Here is a 20,433-nt window from a genome sequence, read left to right on the forward strand (position 1 = left end):
CCTAAAGTCTAGAATGTCTGACTATGTCTGGTTTCTCCTTTCCACTGTATAACAAATTCCAGGAGAACATAATCACTCCCACTTACACCCCATTAACCAAGTTATCCCTGTTAGTTAGGATCACAAGCTGACCCCCTTGTCTCCTCTTCCAACTTTTGGATAATGAAATTGTCTTCGAGGCAAGTGAGGAATATGCTAGACCTTGAGGATTTGGCTGAATTTGAATTCCAGCAAATATCAGGATAGTTGAAGCACCCATCACTACTACATCTCTCCTTTCTGAGTGTGTGGTCATCTGTTCTAGAAAGATATCATCCAATTATTCCATCTGACTTGGGGGTCTGTAGTAGACTCCCACAATAACATCCCTGTTATTTCCCTCCCCTTTAATTTTTATCCAGATGTTCTCCACCTGGTTTCCAGGATTGATGTCCTGGATCTCTTCACTCTTCACTGGTGTAAATATCCCTGACATAAAATGTTATTCCTCCTTCTTTCCTGTTTGGCCTATTTCTCTTAAAAAGGTTATACCCTGCTAGTACTACATTCCAATCATGAGACTCATCCCACCAGGTTTCAGTGATGCCTATTATATCATATTTGCATTGTTGTGCTAGGAGTTCAACTTCATCTTGCTTATTTTCCATGCTCTGTGCATTTGTGTAGAGACATCGAAGACCATGCCCCCCAGTATTTGCTGCCTGTGCAAGTTTTTTGGGGTTTTTTTTGCCTCCCACTGTTGGGTCCTTGCACTGTTTGCTTTGCTTCCTCTGTCAGTTTGACTATTTTCTCCAGCCCTTTTGCCTTCAGAATGCTGTTTCCCTTCCCCACATAACCTCTTGATCAAATTTTTGAGACTATTGGCAAAAATATTTTGCCACCTGGCATCCATCCCTTGCCAGAAGTCCCCCTCTCATGGAACCCCAGCCCATGATCCAAGAATCCAAATCGTTCTTGGCAGCACCATCTGCAGAGCCAGTTATTCACCTCTGCTATTTCCCTTTCCCTTCCGGACCATACCCTTCAACAGGGAGAAGAGATGAGATAACATCCTGTGCATCCATCTCTTTCAGCTTCCTACCCAGAGCTTCATAATCCCTTCTGATATTCTGAGGGCTGTGCCTTGCAGTATCATTGGTTCCCGCATGGGCCAAAAGAAAGGGGTAACAGTCAACAGATTTGACAAATCTTGTCAGCCTTTCTGTCACATCACAGATCCTTGCCCCAGGGAGACAACACACCTTCCAATACATCTTGTCTGGCCGACAAACCACGGCTTCGTTAACCCACAGGAAGGAGTCCCCACCATCACCACATGCCTCCTCCGAGGCTTAGCAGCAACTTTTCCCTGTGGTGGTACTCTCACGCTCCCCTGGTCTGTCCCTGAAGTCTGTCCCTGCTGTGTTCCTCATCATCCCTGATAATAGAGAGAGATTCAAATCAATTCTGTACCTGCAAGCTCACAGAACGATCTCTCATTTCCCTACTTCTGTGTGTGACATTCCTCCAACTTTCTACTTTGGTTGTATGTGAAATGACCTCCTCCTCCCCTGCAACTTCCTCTGTGTGTTTCCCGTGCAAGACCATCCGGCCTGGTCTGTTCAGGAAAACATCTTGCTCTCTAAGATGCTGAAGTGTAGATACCTGGGCCTCCAGCTGCTGGACTTTCTCTTCCAAGAGGGCTACCAACTTGCAGTTGGTGTAGGTGAAGTTCCCCACAACTGTTGCAGGTGACTGCAGTAGGTCCCCCAGTGTCCATACTGAGAAGTCTTAAGGAGACACTGAACAAGACTGTGAGCTTCCCCTGCTAAACACCAGTGTAAAGAACCCTTGTTGGCTTGGCCTTTGTCCCTAAGCCTCTGTTAGTGAGCTCAGTCAACTGGGCCTATAGTTATTTAGAGATCTCCTGGCTACTAGCTCCTTCCAGAGGTGAGTCTCTGACTCACCTCATCTGAGCAAAAATCCCCATAAGTCCCTTAAGGAAAAAAGTGAAAAGAAAAAGTGAAAAATTAAAGGAGCCGCCCTCCAACACTGTCCACAGGTCACTTGCTCCTCTACTCCAAAACCTCCTTGACTATAAAAAATAAAAATGAATATAAATATAAAAATTTGCATGCCATTAAGCATTCGTCTCTGCCAGCAGTTATATAGAATTAGGTTACTAGCTCCACCCCCCAGTGACCCACAGAAGTGGCTCACAGTTTAAAAGTTTAAGAACTCACTCAACCAAAATGGGTACAGAGAACCAGCCTTTCCTCTTGCAGGGAATAGCAGTAGAAGACTCTTTTAAAATTTTCTGCTTCTCTCCACTCTCTGATCATTTTTATAACTTAAATATTCTTCATCTTAAATACTGTATGTTTAATAACCCAGAACAAGAAAGTGCAAAAACTGCTGAGATTCTACTTCATGAGATGATTTAAAGAGAAGTGTTTTGTGTTTTAGCACTGCCTTTGATAAATGTTCCCTTGAGTTATGTAAAAATGATAGATTTTCATGTGCTTTCGGAGGCTGTAGTTTTTTGCCTATTGTTGAAGTTCAAAGTGATAGCTGTTTTCTTTTTATCAATGCTCATGTGAATAGTGTTACAGTGGCCCCTTGTTATCCACTGGGATTTGGTTCCAGAACCCCCGGTGGATACCAGAATCCATAGATGGTCAAGTCTCATTAAGTACAGTGGCATAGTAAAATGATGTCTCTGATATAAAATGGCAAAATTGAGGCTTGCTGTTTGGAATATATATAATATCTTCAAGCTGTGGATGGTTAAGTGGATAAGGAATCAGTGGATATAGAGGGCTGACTGTACATCATGATGTATCATTGGACCCAGAAAAAGGAAAAATAAGAGAGGAGAGCCCACAGCCACTACCATTATGAAGTTTGTTCCCATAATTGATTTTCCATCCACCATCTGTGAAAGTTTCTAAATTGTCCTTTTGTAGTCTACAAATAGTCTCATAAAAGTTTGTGTGTCTGCATATGTACAAGCATGTGTGTGTGTTTATAAAGGGAGGTTGATGTTATTTTAGTGTGGATTTTTAGCATAGTTCTATTACATGATTCAAATGCTGGAAGTATAATGCTTCTTATGCAAACCTTATTCATATGTGGTGGACATTTCATGTTGCTTATAATTGGCTGCCATTTGTAATTATTATCTCAGTCACAGTGGGACATAACAGATTTAGACTCAATGTTAAGTACAATTAAATTCATAAAAGATGTGAGAATCATGTAAATTGTTAATAATGGGCTTATTATCTCTGTAAAAATGGACCTAGTCTAACATGGGGGGAAAACAACTCCTGTTAAAACAGAGTACATATTGAATTGCATTGAATTAACCAATATGACTGAATGCAGTACTTAGAATGAATGGCATTCAATTATTAATCAGCATAGTTGAAAAGTGAGGATACCCTGTAGGAAACTGGTATACATATTATGGCCATAAAAGCTTGTAGAAAACCGGAATTAGCTGTTCTTTCTGTTGTTAGTTTTGTATAGGCTTTGTCTTTTGGAAATCTTTCTGGAGCATATAAAAATAAAAACTGGGGAAAAATGAAGTGCACCTCACATGATTACATCATTCCACTTGCTCTATTTTGTTTGTATTAATTGATTGTGTTACTTATCTTGTGAAACAATGCATTTCTAAAGAAAGTCAATTTTCTATATAAAACTATACATGGGATATTATCATCCTACATCGCACAAGGTAATTGAATCATGCTGCAACATAAAATCTGAACTGGCCAGTGAGAGCAATTTAAAATATCCATAGAGGAATTTAGCTAGTATCCTGAACTATTTCTGCTTAAAGCTGGAAACTGTTCACTTGACATATACAACTTTTTGTACTGAAATATGATTTAAACACTTTTCACTATAAGCAGAGGATGGCTCAGTTTTTTGAATAAAAACATAACCAATTCACTAACTAGTATAGCATCCAAAACAATAACAGTGAATGCTACTTTGCCATTGTGATGGCAGCAGTGAAGAAAGATTTTGATCCCTTGCCACACCCCTTCTACCTTCCATTATGAAAATGATCAGATGATAATGTTGACTAGGATTTCCACAAATGGAGGACATTTTGGTAGATTTATTCTTTCTGCATTCATCTTGGTTTCTCCATACACTCTGGGAAGTGTCTAAGTAAAGCGTGATTTGGGTTTTCTGGAAACTTTAAATCTGTAGAATTTTACAGTGTCATAAATGGAATGGTGTCTGATTTCAGCATTTTTGGTTGACTCATGTAAGGACCCAAATAAATTGTTTAAATTAGGAGTTGGATTCTAAATTTTAAAATAAAATGCAGCTGGATTTTTTTAACAGTAGATGTTAGATAATAAATGTTAATGGACTGTCCATGGGGTTTTTAAGCAAAGGACTAGTCAACGAGGTGATGTAGTTGTAGATTTCCTGCATTAATAGACAGTCTAATGACTTTAGAGGTTCCTTCTAACTCATGGCTATCGCTGTGGAATTTGTGATTATATTTAGTAAAAAAAACATTGTAATGTTAATTTCTATGCTGTATAACAAATATTGTCCCTCCCCCCAGTCACATACCTGAGCTCAGATTCTTTTTACTATTATCAGTAAAAATGTTTCAATGTACACTTACTTGGATTAACTTCAAATTCAGTGCTTTACTTGAAAATTACTTTATTAGAGTATTTGTAAATATTTTAATACATGACAATTTAGTAGCATGAACTTCTATTGCATTGTTAAATGCACAAAGATCATATAAAACTTGTTAACATGGTAATTCTGGCATGCCCAATAAGTGGCACATTTCTTTCTTTCTTAACTGTAGTTATCTGACTGACATTAACAGATCCTTTCAAACTGCATGATTTGACTTATATCCATTATTAAGTTAGCTAAAAATGTTATAAAATAGTGCTTTTTGAGGAGTGCAAATTTTTCTACATGAAATTATGGCAGAAGAATTTGTTTTATTACATAACATTTCTGGCCCACATCACTGTGTATCAGTGGGGAAATGCCTTAGAAACACAGTGTTGATGGCTAAAATCAGCCTGATGTTCCACAGGTCTGCAAGGTCATCTAAAGGGCAGCATCAAGTTCGGCAGGGACTTCCCCCTCCACGAGACTTGTGGGATATGGCTTCTTGAATTTCTGAAGATAATCCAACTTAATTGGTGATCCAATCTTATGAAGGCATAGGGAGGATGAGGCTCTGTACCTTGAGAAGGTAATAATCTGAGTATAAAAATAGTGTCACTCTGATGTCCCTAATATCAGGTGAACCAGTTTTCTGAACTTTGTTGTGTCCTGGGTGTGTCCTGTACCATGGTGGTGGTTATTGAAGATAAATGCTTGATTTTCAAAGACCCGTGGAAGTTCATACTGATCGGACAGTAAAGTTCCTGGTGTATATGCTGGATATTTCCAAGACCAGTGTTAAAGACTATTTTAACTAAACATTCAAGTTGCCAAAGATATGTTGCTTAAAAGCCAAAGGAGCAAATGCCTCTCCTACAATTATGAAGCTTAGAACTCAACATTGGTAAGGTTATTTTGGCAGTGAGAAAGAAAATCCAATTATTATTATTATTATTATTATTATTAACAACCTTTATTTATAAAGCGCTGTAAATTTACACAGCGCAGTACATACAATCTTTTTAATTGGATGGTTCCCTGCCCTCAGGCTTACAATCTAAAAAGACACGACACAGAAGGAGAAGGGAGTGGTGGTGGGGAAGGGGCCTGTCTAGTAAGATAATACATATAAAATACATAGCAATACAGGAAATGATTCAATAAAACAGACAACAAAAGAACATCAAATAGCAATTTGATGTTTTCCCATCTCTGTTAACAAATATACAAGATTAATAAATTGAGTATGAATTTCCCTTTCATAACACCTAAATTTTGGATGCCTCAAGGGGTTGTCCAATGGTTGCACTAGTCCAGGACCTGAGTTGTGCAGTGGGGCTTACATTCTACAGTCCACTCCAAGTTCCCCGAACTACTAGTAGTCATATTTTATTGTATGAAATAGGCCATGAAAGATTAGGGTTATGAAACTGTGAACTATTTTATTCTGTTTCTTTACTCTGCCTTTAGGTATGTGGTGGATTTTGCAAATGTAGTATATTGTTAAGGATAAAATACTTGGAGTAATACTTGGTGGTTTTACATTTATATGTGATGGTAATCCAGTCAGATTCTTGTTGAATCCTAAACCCTAGTGACTGACATCTGATATTTCCCCCTTTTGTGGTGGTCAGAAGTACCTAAGCAGGAGTTTAGCAGAAATAGATTTATCCTTTTAATTTACAGGTTTTTTTTCCTGGCCCATCAGCTTTATCTTCTCAATGTTAAAGAACAATGTATTTCAAATTATTGGTTGAAATCTAGAAACAAAGGCAAGTTTCCTCAAAACAAATCTTGCTAAGAAAACCCCATAATAGGTTAGGGTCCGCATAAGTAAAAAATGACTTTGAAGGTAAACAACAGCAACAACAACAACATCAACAACATGATGAATTCTGTAAGATAAAAGTATGAAATTTTTACACCAGGCATAGGAATTTCACAATCTTTAGATGTTCATGAACTGCAACTTCCAATAACTCTGTTTATCATAGTTGATGGTGAGGAATGCCAAGGGTTGCAGTTTAACAACATTTAAATAGCCATACTGTGCTAATCCCTGTTTTAGACAATATAGATGGTTTACAGAGAATAGTGTTCAACAGATGCTTCAACTGACAGTAACCTTTATTCATGAAAGCTGTCAATATAACAAAAACATGATGATTCTGACTCAGATGCATAAGGATGTTGGTAATGTTGTTCTGAGCTAGCCTTTAAAATGGGGGGTGTTGGTGTAATAAAGCCCATTTCAGATTAAATAATTGCCCTTGCAATTGACTTGATAAAAATTCCATGTCTGGCAGCAGTTTTTTCCTGTATGATTTAGGAGGCATGTTTTGAAACTAGAAAAACATATATAGACTTCATGAGCTGCTGGCATAAGTTTTCTGAAATGTCTTGCCTGTCATTATCCTACAGTGCTTATCTCAAGAACCATGGTATCTAGGTACACATTTTAAGTGTAATTAACAAGCATTTCAAGTGTAACTGTGCTAGTAATAATCATCAAACTATGTTAGTGAATATTTTGAAGTTATCAAGTAATTTTACAAATAGACTTCACAGACTTCGCACATTACTCTGATTACACAACATCTTCCTGGCTGGTTTTATTTTCTGTTTATCTGTATTAATAAAGGTGTCTGTGTCTTTGCAAATTTTTTGGCCATTGTTTGACCAGTTTGCAAGACTGTGAAACCTAGAAAAGTAAAATGTGTCCTGGGATTGCTCATCTTTTGAGATTGTGCATTTGGTTTAATTAATGGCTTAGTTAATGTAAGTTTATTTACATCTGTCTGTAGTTTCCAGTACTGTTTTAATTCATTTAATGGCTGGCTTTGCTAAATAGGAGAGAGGAAGCTGCAGTCAGACCTGGCATATTGGTTTCAGTAAAAGCTCTCAAGACATCTCCAGAGGTATGGCAGAGCAAACAGCATGCTGAGTGTGACTGCTGCTTCTCCCTGCAGGGTTCCTGCACTTCTTGAAAAGTTTAAAAGGGGAGGCCAGGAAGGTCCTCCTTGCCTGGTAAGAGAGGGTAGGAAGTAGAGTAAACAGAGTAAAATACTGATTTGAGGAAAATGCAGATTATCAAGCAAATTTTTTTTTTAAAAGGAAAAAAGGGGGGGAAAGAGTACTGGGGTGGGGTAGATCTACTAGGTGAGTGAGTGAAAGAATGAGAGCAACTGGCTTGGTAAGGCAAGATAAAGAATTAAGGGGGCATTCCCACAGGGCATATAATGCAATGTATATCGCTGCAATTCTGACTTGGATTTTTTTTCCGAGTCATAATCGGATCTGACTGGGGTTGCCATAATTCTCTACTATAAACCAGGACAAAATGTAGGACAAAATTTAGACCAAAATATAGGACAATTGTAGGATAAAATTTAGCCCAAAATGTAGCATGTTGTTTACTCTGCCATACCTCTGGAGATGTCTTGAGAGCTTTTACTGAAATCAATATGCCAGGTCTGACTGCAGCTTCCTCTCTCCTATTTAGCAAATTTAGCCCAAAATGTAAAATTTAGCCCATTTATGTCCTACATTTTGGGCTAAATTTTATCCTACACTTGTCCTATATTTTGGGCTAATTTTTGTCCTACATTTTGTCCTGGTTTATAGTAGAGAATTATGGCAACCCTAGATCTGACCCACCGTTCCCACTAAAAATGGGTGCAAACAGACCCAGGTTTTCTTACCCCTGTTTTCATTCCCATTGGTATTTTCCCCATGGTAATTTGAAGCGGGTTATTTTGTTCCCCGTTCCCATTGCCCTTCCAGAACCTCTTTTTTTCTAAAGCAGTTGTCAGTCAAGCACCTAAGCGCTTGACGTCAAAGCCAATCAGTCGCTTAGGCGTTTTTCCCCTCCGGGAAAGGGAAAAGGGAGCCTCTATTCCCCTCAAATCCCTTTGCGTCCCAGGCTCTTCTGTGTCTTCTCATAGTTCCTCTGGGAAAGAGAGAAGGAGCCGCTATTCACCCCAAATCCCTTTGCGTCCCAGGCTCTTCTGTGTCTTGCCATAGTTCCTCTGGGCAAGAGAGAAGGAGCCTCTATTCACCCCAAATCCATTTGCCCCCCCCCCATTGCTCCCTGGCCTGACTGGGGGGGGGTGATTAAGCAGGCATGTAATGCAAAGCCGATCTGCTGCTCAGGCAGAGGCAAAAAAATTAAAAATAATAGTTAAAAAATGGTGTTCAATGGGTCTCCTCACACGTTGGTCTATGAATGTGGAGCAGGGGGGAGGTTGCAGGGGCCATAATGTGTTTACTGTGTTTGGAGGTCAATCTAGAGCCTTACCCTGCTTCCCACTCCACCGAGGGAAAGACTATGCGAATGGGAGAAAATGGCGCTGGTAATGCAGGAAAGAGAACAAGCCAGCCCCTTGAGCACCGCTCCTCCCATCCCCAAGTTCCCGAATCAGACACCCTTGTCATTCCCATTCATTTGCCCCGAATCAGACTCGGGAGGTGCAGGAAAAACCTCTTTAAAAGTGCAGTTAAATTAAACCAATTTATCCACCACTGATTTGGTTTTTTTCAGGAAAAATCGATTACATGGGGATCAAATCCAAATTCCAATGGGAACGAAATCGGTGCAATGAGGATCGAATGCACGCTCAAATGGGAACGATGCACCCATAATTCGATTCTTGATGCGCGTTATAAGCCAGTGGGAATGGGGCCATAGTTAGCCCTCCGTTTTTGTGGAGGATCTATCCCAGACCCCCCTGCTCACAAAAACAGAGGCCGATATTCAAATCCCATAAGCTTGAATGGGACGCGTGTCCGCAAGCATGGACAGGGTGCGTGCCACGGGGGCACACCCCAGTGAAATTAACAGAGGTCGCTTCTCCGTGAATATTCAAGACCACGGATCTCGATTCCGTGAGAACAGAGGGGCGATTGTGCATGGTTGAGTAAGCAGAGAGAGCATTCTCTATGGGAAAGAGAAAAAGCACTAGGGTAGGTTATGAGTCAAGAGGGGGAAACCGCCTAGGTGGGTAAGAGGGAAAATGCAATGGGATGGGAGCTATAGACTTTCTAACTACTGTGAAGTAGGGTTCTTCTTCTGGTTTAGTGTATTTTCACTCCATTGTTCACTTGAGAAGGCTTTTGTGAAACTTCTAAAATCAACTAAAAATAAATAAAAGCAGAAAAATTAATCACTATTAAAAAGGAGTGCTATACTCATTATCTGTATGGTACTCCTTATGTTGCTGCAGCATCACTCTAACAGAGAAGCCTCCCCCTACCATGTCTGATGTGGAAACAGCACCCCTGGCTGCACCCACGTGGCCAGGTCCCCCATTTCCACATCAAACATGGCACTCAGCACAATACATGGCAAGGTAAGGAGCTCAAGGGGCCCATGTGAACAAACAGTTGGTATTTGCTGCAGAGTTTCCAGGATGCTCTGTGGCAAATCAGGAATAAAATACCCCAGGGCATCAGCTGTTTTTCTTGGGGTTGGGCTGACTCCTCTGGCTTGGCTTCTCATCGGGTCTGGCAGGATCAAGCCAAGCCTGATCCTGCCCCTGGGATTTTGGTCTGTGTCATCTGAACTAGACAATGTGAGGCCAGGGGGAACCTGGGCCTTTTGGACACAGATAGTTATTGCTAGTTTATTTCTGATTAGGACTGATCACAGTTTACCTACTGAAATTTTGACTTAAATTGAAAGTTGGCGTCAATCTAAAGTGGCTTTTGAACACTCAGAGATGAGTCTGCTTCTGAGAGAACACCCAAACTGTTAAATTGTTCCTTTCAGGAGAACTACATTCCTATAAAAAGCTTGATGGACACCATTTCCTAGGCCTGATGAAGCACCTCACAAACCTGTAGCATCTCTGTTGTATTTGAATTGAATTTCTTTTTATTAGCTTCCTTCCAGTCCATGGCTGATTGTGATCACATCCTGATTTTGATTTTTAAAAAAGAGAGAGAGATGGAGCTTGGTATCGCTGAATGACTTTGCTCACAGCCACAGTATGTAAGATGGTGATTAACCCAGAGTCAAGCACTGGGCTTTATGATGGGATGTAAATGTGGTCCATTCAGGAGTGGTGAATTTGGGATATTTTGACAATGAAGAGAGAGTCTTTAGAAAAGTTCAAGGAAGTATAAATTGTATCAGGAGTAGTGGCATGTCTCAGCCATACTTTAAATGTCCGTCACTATTCACTCCTTCTGTCTACCAGAATGCCTCAGAATAATATAATGTATGAACATTCTGGGTAAAATGGTGGAAACAGAGGAATTCTGCCACTACAAGTGGCGAAAAATAGATAGATAGATAGATAGATAGATAGATACCTGAAAAAGATATTTGAAGTAATGTTGCTGATAACATTTAAGTGAATGTTTAAGTAAACATTTTGCCCTCTCCAAATCATTACTATTTAGTGGAGACAAATCATAGAATCATAGAGTTGGAAGAGACCGCAAGGGCCATCCAGTCCAAACCGCTGCCATGAGGGAATCTCAATCAAAGCATCCCCGACAGATGGCCATCCGGCCTCTGTTTAAAGACCTTTAGGGAAGGAGACTCCACTGCACTCCAAGGGAGTTTGTTCCACTGTTGAACAGCCCTTACTGTCAGGAAGTTCCTGCTAATGTTGAGGTGGAATTTCTTTTCCTGTAGCTTGCATCCATTGCTCCAGGTCCTAATCTCTGGAGCAGCAGAAAACAAGTTTGTGCTCTCCTTAATGTGACATCCCTTCAAGTGTTTAAACAGCACTATCAGGGCTTAACCTTCTCTTCTTCAGGCTAAACATCCCCAGCTCCCTAAGCCGTTCCTCATAGGGCATGGTTTCCAGACCCTTCACCATTTTAGTTCCCCTTCATTGGAGACGCTCCAGTTTCTCAACATCCTTTTTGAATTGAGGTGCCCAGAATTTGACATAGTATTCCAGGTGGGGCATGACCAAAGCAGAATAGAGTGGCACTATTGCTTCCCTAGATCTAGACACTATGGTCCCATACAGACAGGCCAAAATAAAGCACGAAAGCCACGATCCATTCCTAAAGAATGGAGCGCAACTGGAGCATCTCCAATGGAGGGGAACTAAAATGGTGAAGGGTCTGGAAACCATGCCCTATGAGGAACGGCTTAGGGAGCTGGGGATGTTTAGCCTGAAGAAGAGAAGGTTAAGCCCTGATAGTGCTGTTTAAACACTTGAAGGGATGTCACATTAAGTGACCCGAAGCAGCTTTATTTTAGCTTGTCTGTATGGGGCCTATACTTCTATTGATGCAGCCTAAAATTGTAGTTCATCTGGTCCTGGAGACTTATATTCATTAAGATTAACCAGGTATTCCTGTACTATCTTCTTACTTATTCTGTGCTGAAATTCCCCTATTCTGTCCTCTGGTCCATTTTCCTCAAGTTGAACACCCTTTGCCTTTTCTGAGAAGACTGAAGCAAAGAAGGTGTTGAGTAATTCTGCCTTTTCTCTGTCCTCTGTTAGCATCCCTTTCCTAAATGTCATAAATTCAAATCCAACATTCTCACAAAACAACTTTAGCTCAGCCCTACTGAGTGGAGGTACTTGAACACAGAGCTTCTTATTCAACACCAGGATTGTATTTTATTACATGAACTTGAAAAAGTTACTTTGGACTGAAGTTTGCAGAATCGTCAGTCAGTACAATCCTTGGTAATGCTGGGTAGGAGATTCTGAATGTCATCCAAAAAGCCCCATTCCAACTCTGATCAAGTTGTACCACAAACCAAAGCAGCATATTCTATTAACAGGAGCTCCTTAGAGTACATTTGTTATCATTTCTTTGAATAATTTCAAATGTATTTAACTGTTCTAAAGTGCTGCTCTCCTTGACTTGTCTTTATTTGTAGTAGGAGCACAGAAAATTAATGTAGGAAGTACTTATTCATGTGGTGGTGTAAACAAGCAAAATTGGGAGGTTGGGAAGAAGATTCATTATGTTCCCTGAAGCAAGAAAATGTTGAACATAACCAGCTGATAGAAAGAGCTTACCCTTTCAGGTGTATTGGTGATGTATATGCTTTGAGGTCAAATTTTTTCATTTGGACAAGTTTAGAGTAAAAGAGTTATTTAAAATTGTGTAAGCATTTCAGTGTCAAACTAGAGAAAAATGGGCAATACCTTTTCATAGACTTCTTCATTTGAATATAAATTATCAAAATTGCTGTTAATTCATGATCATTTTAATTTGTTCTGAGGGAAAAAACACATTTCTTTCTGTCTTTATTCTTCATAGAACCCCAAGGATTGTAGCAAAGCTAAGAAACTAGTTTGTAACATCAACAAAGGCTGTGGTTATGGTTGCCAACTTCATCATGTAGTCTACTGCTTCATGATTGCTTATGGCACTCAAAGGACACTAATTTTGGAGTCTCAGAACTGGCGCTATGCTACTGGAGGATGGGAGACAGTTTTTAGGCCAGTCAGTGAGACCTGTACTGACAGATCAGGAAGCACTACTGGGCACTGGTCAGGTAAGTCTCAGTGGATTTTATAGCTATTCACCCCCTCTTTTTTTCCTTTCTTATTTTTTTATTTTTTGCACAGCAGACATGTTTAAAAAGAAATCCATTAATTGGTGTTGCAGTTCTGAATACCACTTGGGTTGTACAGTATATTTCTCCATCGTGGATGAAATACAGCAGATACTTTACTATGAAACAAATATTAAAAAATAGACAAAAATAATATGAATATTGTCATGAAATGTTCATTTCCCCCCTGAGTTTTCCCACTTTTAATTAAAAGGACTGGCACTAGATGCTCAAGGAAGTAGCAGTGAATTCTTTGTGCTGATGTCAATTATATTATATATACTCGACTATAAGTTGACCCCAGGTATAAGTTGAGGGCAGGTTTAAGGGACAAAATTATGGATTTTGATATGACCCATGGATAAGTTGAGGGTAAAACTTAGTATCTAAATGATGAAGCAAAGGAAAATGATGCCAAAGAACCTACAAAATTCTGGCAGGCATAACTGTTTGTGCTCACCCTAAAGGCTGGATGGATAAGGAGTAGAGGGGGGACATTGCTTCCAGGACACATTATACTCTTGGGATGGTTCCCTTTTCTATGTTGAAGTACATTATTTACATTGACCCTTGGATAAGTTGACCCAGGTTTTTGGAGTCAATTTTTTTACTAAAATTTCTAGAGTTATACATGAGTATATGACTATACACACATGTCAAAATTAAACAGAGAATAGGGAAGAAATCCGGCTGTAATAGTGGTTCTTAAACTTCTACCTCTCACCAAGTATGCAAGAGTATTAACAAAATCCTCTGAAGCCACAACTGTAAATATGAACTGTAAATAAGAACAATAAATAAGGGACTCAAGGCAACTAGTAGCATATTTGTTCATATCAAAGGCATGTTATTTCTGAATACTTTGGCTCAATTTTTAGAACTATACTGAACATCTAATCTTATTATCCACAATATTTGGAATAGTCCTCAATCTCCATTCTCCATCAGACTGAACTGATACATTAGGTTATGTTGGCTAAAATCCAAAAAGTAATACAGTGGTCCCTTCTCTTATGCGGGGGATCCGTTCCGGACCCCCTCACCCACATAAGGGAAATTGGATGTATGCTTGGCCCCATTAAAGTCAATGGGGCTCATGCTTGCGGTGGCGTGCCAGCATGCGGGCGTGCACATACCACGGGTATGTACCCCATTACTCTTTCTGGAGTGCGGTGCCACTTCCTCCGGTGCGGTTTCCAGCGTATGTTGGAATTGTAAGGTGTGCCTTCAATATGCCATGGGCACACTGTATTTCCAAACACAGTTCATTGCACTGAGAAACTGGTAGAGAACTATTTGTGTAAGTAAATTTTTAAAAATCACCCTTTCTCCAGTGAAAGCTCACAGCGGATACCCTTCATAAATATGAATAGAGCTCTTCTGTTCTCATTGGGTACTTTTGAATCCAACCTACAGATAACATTTGTCAGATTTTACCAGGTACACAAATTCTAATTACCCAATCTTTGTAAAGATTTTTCCGCTTTCCTTATATTGTAGAACATTTTTATTGTTATAGAAATGAATCTTACTGATAAAACATTCAAAGAAGAGACCTGTTTGTCTGTCTGTCTGTCTGTCTGTCTGTCTATGGCTGTATTTTTAAATTTCTAGAAATTCTCACCTGAGAAGTAATTTGGGGCTATAATCTGAATAACCAAATGCTTGAATGAAAATTAGTTGCATTGAGTACATCATCAGAAATATGAATCGTCCAGAATTTTGAATTGCTCAGTGTTTTAGCTAGATGTGTTTAGTTTTTTGTTTGTCCTTGGTTAGGAGAAGTAGAGAACTTTTTCAGAAAACTTTTTTGGGGGAGTATTATCCATCGCCATTGTGGAAGACCCAGTCTTTCTGCCAATTTACTTTAAATCAGTTGCTGTTTTGGGGGGGTTTGGGCTCACAGCATCTGAGACATTTTAGTGATGGGTGCAGCTCAGAGTCTCTGAATCAATGCTCTCTCAACCGATTTTCAGGTTTGGTTTCAGATTTGGTTCGGCTTCCAGAATTAGACTGTAGAATCCTTCAAATGAAAGGGATCATCACATGTGAAGGTAGTTGGTGCATGTTCTATCTATGTAGTGATAGTTTTAAAGGTATCTTGGAGTTGGAGGACATCACACCAAAGGCAACTTTACTGAATTCACTATCTTAAGGCCAAAACAGACTGCCCTTTTGTGTTTCCTTCTGGGCAGCTTGGGAGTGTGGCGTTTAGATACCCCTCATACCCAAGCTGCTCGGAAGCCACCTGGCCATTTACACATACGCCCATGCCACTGGAGCACCTTAAAGCCAGCTTCTAGCCAAATTGGGGAGGAAAAGCTGGCTGTTTGCCACCCTCAGTATGTGTGTCTCTTTGCCTCTCTTTTTTGTCCAGCAAAGGGCAGATTGGGGCTGTGGTGTGCAATTGCTGCAGCCCCAATCCGGCTTCGGAAGGGGCGGCTTGAAGCTGCCCCTTTGGAGTGGTCCGTTTTACCCCTTAGTTCACATCATGCATCTGAGGAAGTAGATTTAGTCTACAAAAGCTTATGCTGCAACTTCTTTCACGCAGTTCATCTCAAAGGTGCTACAAGATCCCTTTGCAGTCTGAGTCATGTTAATGATTGGCACTGTGTATTTCTTTTTGTTTGATTAACGATATTTATATCCTTTTCTGTCCATAAGGAATTCCACAGTTGACTAACAACAATATAATAAAGAAAGAAAATAAATGGATTATAACTAAAGTGTCTGTTGAGTATATATAAAAGATAGATCTCATGACATCCTGTAACTCAAAAATTATTAGAATTCTTCATTGTTGTGCTTCCTCAGTAGAGATCTGGTTACTAGAAATGAGATAGTGGGTTGCAAAGATTAGTGGTGAAGCTTGGCCCCATTTTGCTCCTAAGCTGTTGGTTAATAGGAGGAAAATTGTAATGATGCAGTGAGGACAGTAATAGTCAATGTGGTGTAGTGGTTCCAGCATTGGACTACAGCTCTGGAGATCAGGGTTCAGTTTTCCACTCAGTTATGAAAACCCATTGGACCTTGGGTAAGTCACGCACTCTTAGTCCCAGAAAACCCTGTGATAGTTTCACCTTAGGGTCACCTTAAATTGGAAAGAACTTGAAGGCACTCAACTGAGGGAGGACAGTTGCTGTGTCCCCAACCTGACTGGTATATCATAGGGAAAAGGAGCTTAAAACTCCTCTCCCAGTGGCATATTCCCAGACCCAGACCTATGCTTCTTAAGCTATCTGATCTGGAAGACTGGCAGGATCCCACCCCCCACCCCCCCTTCACACACACACACCAAGTACTGGTATCATATTTGTGCTCATTGGCTATAGTTGTTTCTTTCTATCCTGAAAATTTGCTGCAGACTGGCAGTCAATAGCTCATGAACCAGCAGCAGTACATACATCACCAGTTTGGGTAGCACTGGAGTAGGAGAAATATCTTAACATGTTGGCTGCATTTTGGTTGTATTTTATATTTCTCTTTTTATACGTATACCATCTTTAGGATACTAGAATAGATTTTTAATGTTTTTCTAACACTGTTCCATATATGTTTCTGTGTGTACAAGAAAAGATCCAACACAAATTATTAAGGAATACTGCAGAGCCCTGTTGGACTGTGGAAATAAATGATGCTTGGGTTTAGTTTTATCCACTATCCTATTGGGCTATCTCTGAACCTGCAGTCTTACTTTCTTACATGTAATGCCCTTGGAGGGAAGCTCCTGTTTGGTTTTTAGAATACACTGTATCCCCTTCTTCATTGTGAAGGTATTATTTCACATAAGCTTTTGTTCTTTTGTTCTTTTCTTTTCTGAGTTTGTAGTTTCCCCTGTGCATTTTAAGATTTTGATTTTCTTTCTCCTGATTTCCCCCCCCCCCCCCCCTAGGACTTTGTGCTATCCAATAAAACATTTTAACTTAACATGAGATTCAGTGTTTCACTGAACATGGTAGACCTTGCGTTTTTTAAAAGTCATACAGTAGCTTATATAAGAAGGTGCCTGAGTGGTGTAGTAGTTTGAGCATTGGACTATGACTGGAGATCAGGGTTCAGTTCCCCACTTGGCCATGGAGACCCAGTGGATGACCTTGGCCAAGACACATACTGTCACTATAAGTCAGAAATGACTTTAAGGCACACAACAACAACAAAGCTTCTATAATGTTAAACTTCAATAAACTTTCATAGGCGCGTTACAGACTGCCCAAAATGGGTGGTCTGCCGCCGCCGCCATTTGCAGCGCCGAGGAGCCCCAGCATACAAACCGCGTGGCTCCTCCACGCTGCAAAAAGAAGCCCTAAAATGGCGCTTCTCTTTGCGGCGCAGTTATGGTGCCACGAGGCGCCAATGGTGCACTCACAGCATCATTTGCGCTGTACGACGTGCAGACGCAATGCGTCCGCTACATCAAGATGGCAGCCCCTGTGTGGACGGGCGCCACCATTTTGTACGACTTGGTCCGTACTAGGGTTGAGGGCCGTCTCAACCCTACTACGCCCCTTCCTAACCCTAATATGCCCCTTCAGCGCGTCTGTAACGCGCCATAATTTCAAAATGAAACTTTATTTTCAGGTAGGGTTACTAGGAGAAATAAAGGAAATATTCTTGTATCTTTTAATAGTTGTTTAGAAGCAGGAACTACTGAATGTAAGAGTACTCTTAGATCCATCTTTGTCACTGGAAATCCGAATCTGTGTCTGGTCTACCCGAATCTGTGTCTGGGCCCAATCTTGACCCTGGGGTTTTAGTCTGCATCATCTGAACTAGACAGCATGAAGCTAGGGTAAACACGGGCCTTTTTGGCCTGTGCGGACAACCCCTAAGTTATCTCTGCCCTGGAAAGATTGTACTTGGCAGACAAGTCTGAGCTAGCCCCAAAACAATATAAAATACTTTAATAAATAAATAAATAAAATTTCAGTAAGTGTTGGTTGTCATGCTAGCAACACCTGCTGAAATTCTCTCTTCTATACCATTAAAGTACAGAAACACTGTCTCTTATTTCACCTGGCAACCCTATTTCCAGTTAAAACCTGAATGTGAATGGTTGAGCAGACCACTCAATATGAGATTGATATTATATACAAAAATATGCTACATTTATACACTGGAATGATACCGTCTTTTAAAAGGTCAGTGGGATTTATTTTATTTATTTATTTCAAGGGATTCTTATAATGCATCTACCAGTTGGTTACATATTTGGTAGAAGTGACATTATGGTGAGTTTTGTGTTTTATCTTTTTGTTAGATCGGTTTCATCTGCTCCTACTTGTTTAAACTGTAGTGTAATTAATCAGCCAAGAGAACAGACAGTCTCTAGGGCAGGCACCCTGTGGTTAACCATAACATTGTGAACTGATAGACTAATCTTGTAAGAAATGTGTTCAAATAAAATGTCACAGTCTATCATGTCTTCATTCTTTAATTGGAAGCTGTAATCTGTGCATGTGGAAAGAGGACCATGGATGTTACATGTATAGCCACTGAATGAGTAGAAAACATTAGTAGTTAACATTTGTAGGCATCTCTTGCAATCAGGAAAGGGATGACTGAAATACTAAGGGTGGTTCTTTTGATGATTTTTCCAAATTGGAAATTAATTGAAAAAACATTAACATTTACTATCTGAGTGTACCTGTATATGGAGGTGAGTGTTTATTTTGTGTGAGATACATTGGTCCTTGCTGTGAGTGCTGTTCACAACAACATTTTAGGAAAGACACAGTTTTCATATATAGCAAAGGGGAAAGAAGAGACAGGATTAGGGGCAGAATGAATTTAAACATTGTTTTAAATAAAAATTTGCCAGTATTCATAAATATACCCCAGTCTTTATATTGGGGTTTAAAGTACTTGGGATTAGAACAATGTGAATGTAGGAGAAATTGAAACTGACAGATTCTTCTGTTAAAGCCTCAACTTTAAAACCTTAACTCTACAAAATGTGGGTTTGTGTCCCATGCTTTAAGGCTTGTTTGTGCTGAATAGAAGTTATCAACTTTTAAAAAGAAGTTTCTTATTTTTAATAGCAGCCATATTTATATAGTAGGCATATATACATGATCCTCTCCACCTTAGAAATATAGTGGACCCTTGTTATCCATTAGGGATAGGTTCCAGGACCCCCTATGGATACCAAAATACGTGGATGCTTAAGACCCATTAAATATAGTGCCATAGTAAAATGGTGTCCCTTATGTAAAATGGCAAAATCAAGCTTTACTATTTGGAATGTATACTTATTTTTAAATGTTTTCAAGCAGTAGATAAAGAATCTGTCAATATGGAGAGCCAACTGTATTTTCAAGCCATGGATGCTTAAATCCATGGATATGGAGGGCCTGCTGTAGCTGTACTGGTTGCATTTAGCTTTAATATGGGAGAAATCAGAACTGTTATTTTTTTTCATTTCTTACATGCCAGACAGTTGTATTTGTAGAACGTTGTAACATTCAAGGCTCTTTCCACTACTTACCTGTTGAAGGTGCTCTGTCCTTGCATTTTTAGTTGTATAGTAGGCGTAGAATTGAGGTGCTGGAACCCAAGCCTATGAGAAGTGGTTGAGGGAGCTGGGTATGTCTTTATGGGCATATGGATTGAGTATAAGCTTAGCCTGGAGTAGAGAAGAAACATGATACAGTGGGCCTTTGGTATGCACTAGGGTTTAGTTCCAGGACCCCCTGTGGATTCCAAAATCTGTAGATGCTCAAATCCCATGAATACAGTAAAATGGTGCCTTTTATATAAAATAGCAAAATCAATGCTTGCTTTTTGGAATTATATCTTTTTTTTTAATGTTTTCCAGCAGTGGATAATTGAATCAATGGATAAAGCATCTGTGGATATGGAGGGCCAACTGTATGATCTTTAAATACCTGAAGGGCTGTCATGCAAAAGATGAAATGGATGTTATCTTCTGCTAATGAGGCTCCAAAACATTCGATTTTAATTACAAGAAAGGAAATTAGGATTAAACAAGAAATTTCAGACAGTAAGAGCTGTTTGATATTAGAATGGACTCCCTCAGAAAGTGGGACTCTCCTTTATTGAATGTATTTAAAATGAACTTGGATGCCAAACTCTTAGTGATAGTTTAGTGGTGGCTTCCTGCATTGACAGGAAGTTGTGCTGGATGTTCCTCCCAGTTCTGTAATCTATGTTATTGAGTATTTATGCCTAGAACTCTGAAAATTCTGGAAAGAGAGGCAGTGTTGTGTATTGTGAGGCCAGGTTGTTTGTGTAGA

At 39.8% G+C, this 20,433-nt stretch overlaps 1 protein-coding gene across 2 annotated transcripts in view; it reads left to right on the forward strand.

The window, feature by feature from the left end:
- FUT8 (fucosyltransferase 8) overlaps positions 1 to 20,433 on the forward strand; it is a 142,587-nt gene that overhangs the window by 84,185 nt on the left and 37,969 nt on the right. For both annotated transcript variants that reach the window (XM_089521673.1, XM_089521675.1), the window contains one exon: positions 12,883 to 13,120. In XM_089521673.1, the coding sequence (XP_089377799.1) occupies positions 12,883 to 13,120 (238 nt within the window). The remainder of the gene's footprint in view (positions 1 to 12,882; positions 13,121 to 20,433) is intronic.

This window comes from Sceloporus occidentalis, unplaced genomic scaffold (assembly GCF_023333645.1).
Source record: "Sceloporus occidentalis isolate IW3139 unplaced genomic scaffold, rSceOcc1.0.p SCAF_4, whole genome shotgun sequence".
Lineage (NCBI taxonomy): Eukaryota > Metazoa > Chordata > Lepidosauria > Squamata > Phrynosomatidae > Sceloporus > Sceloporus occidentalis.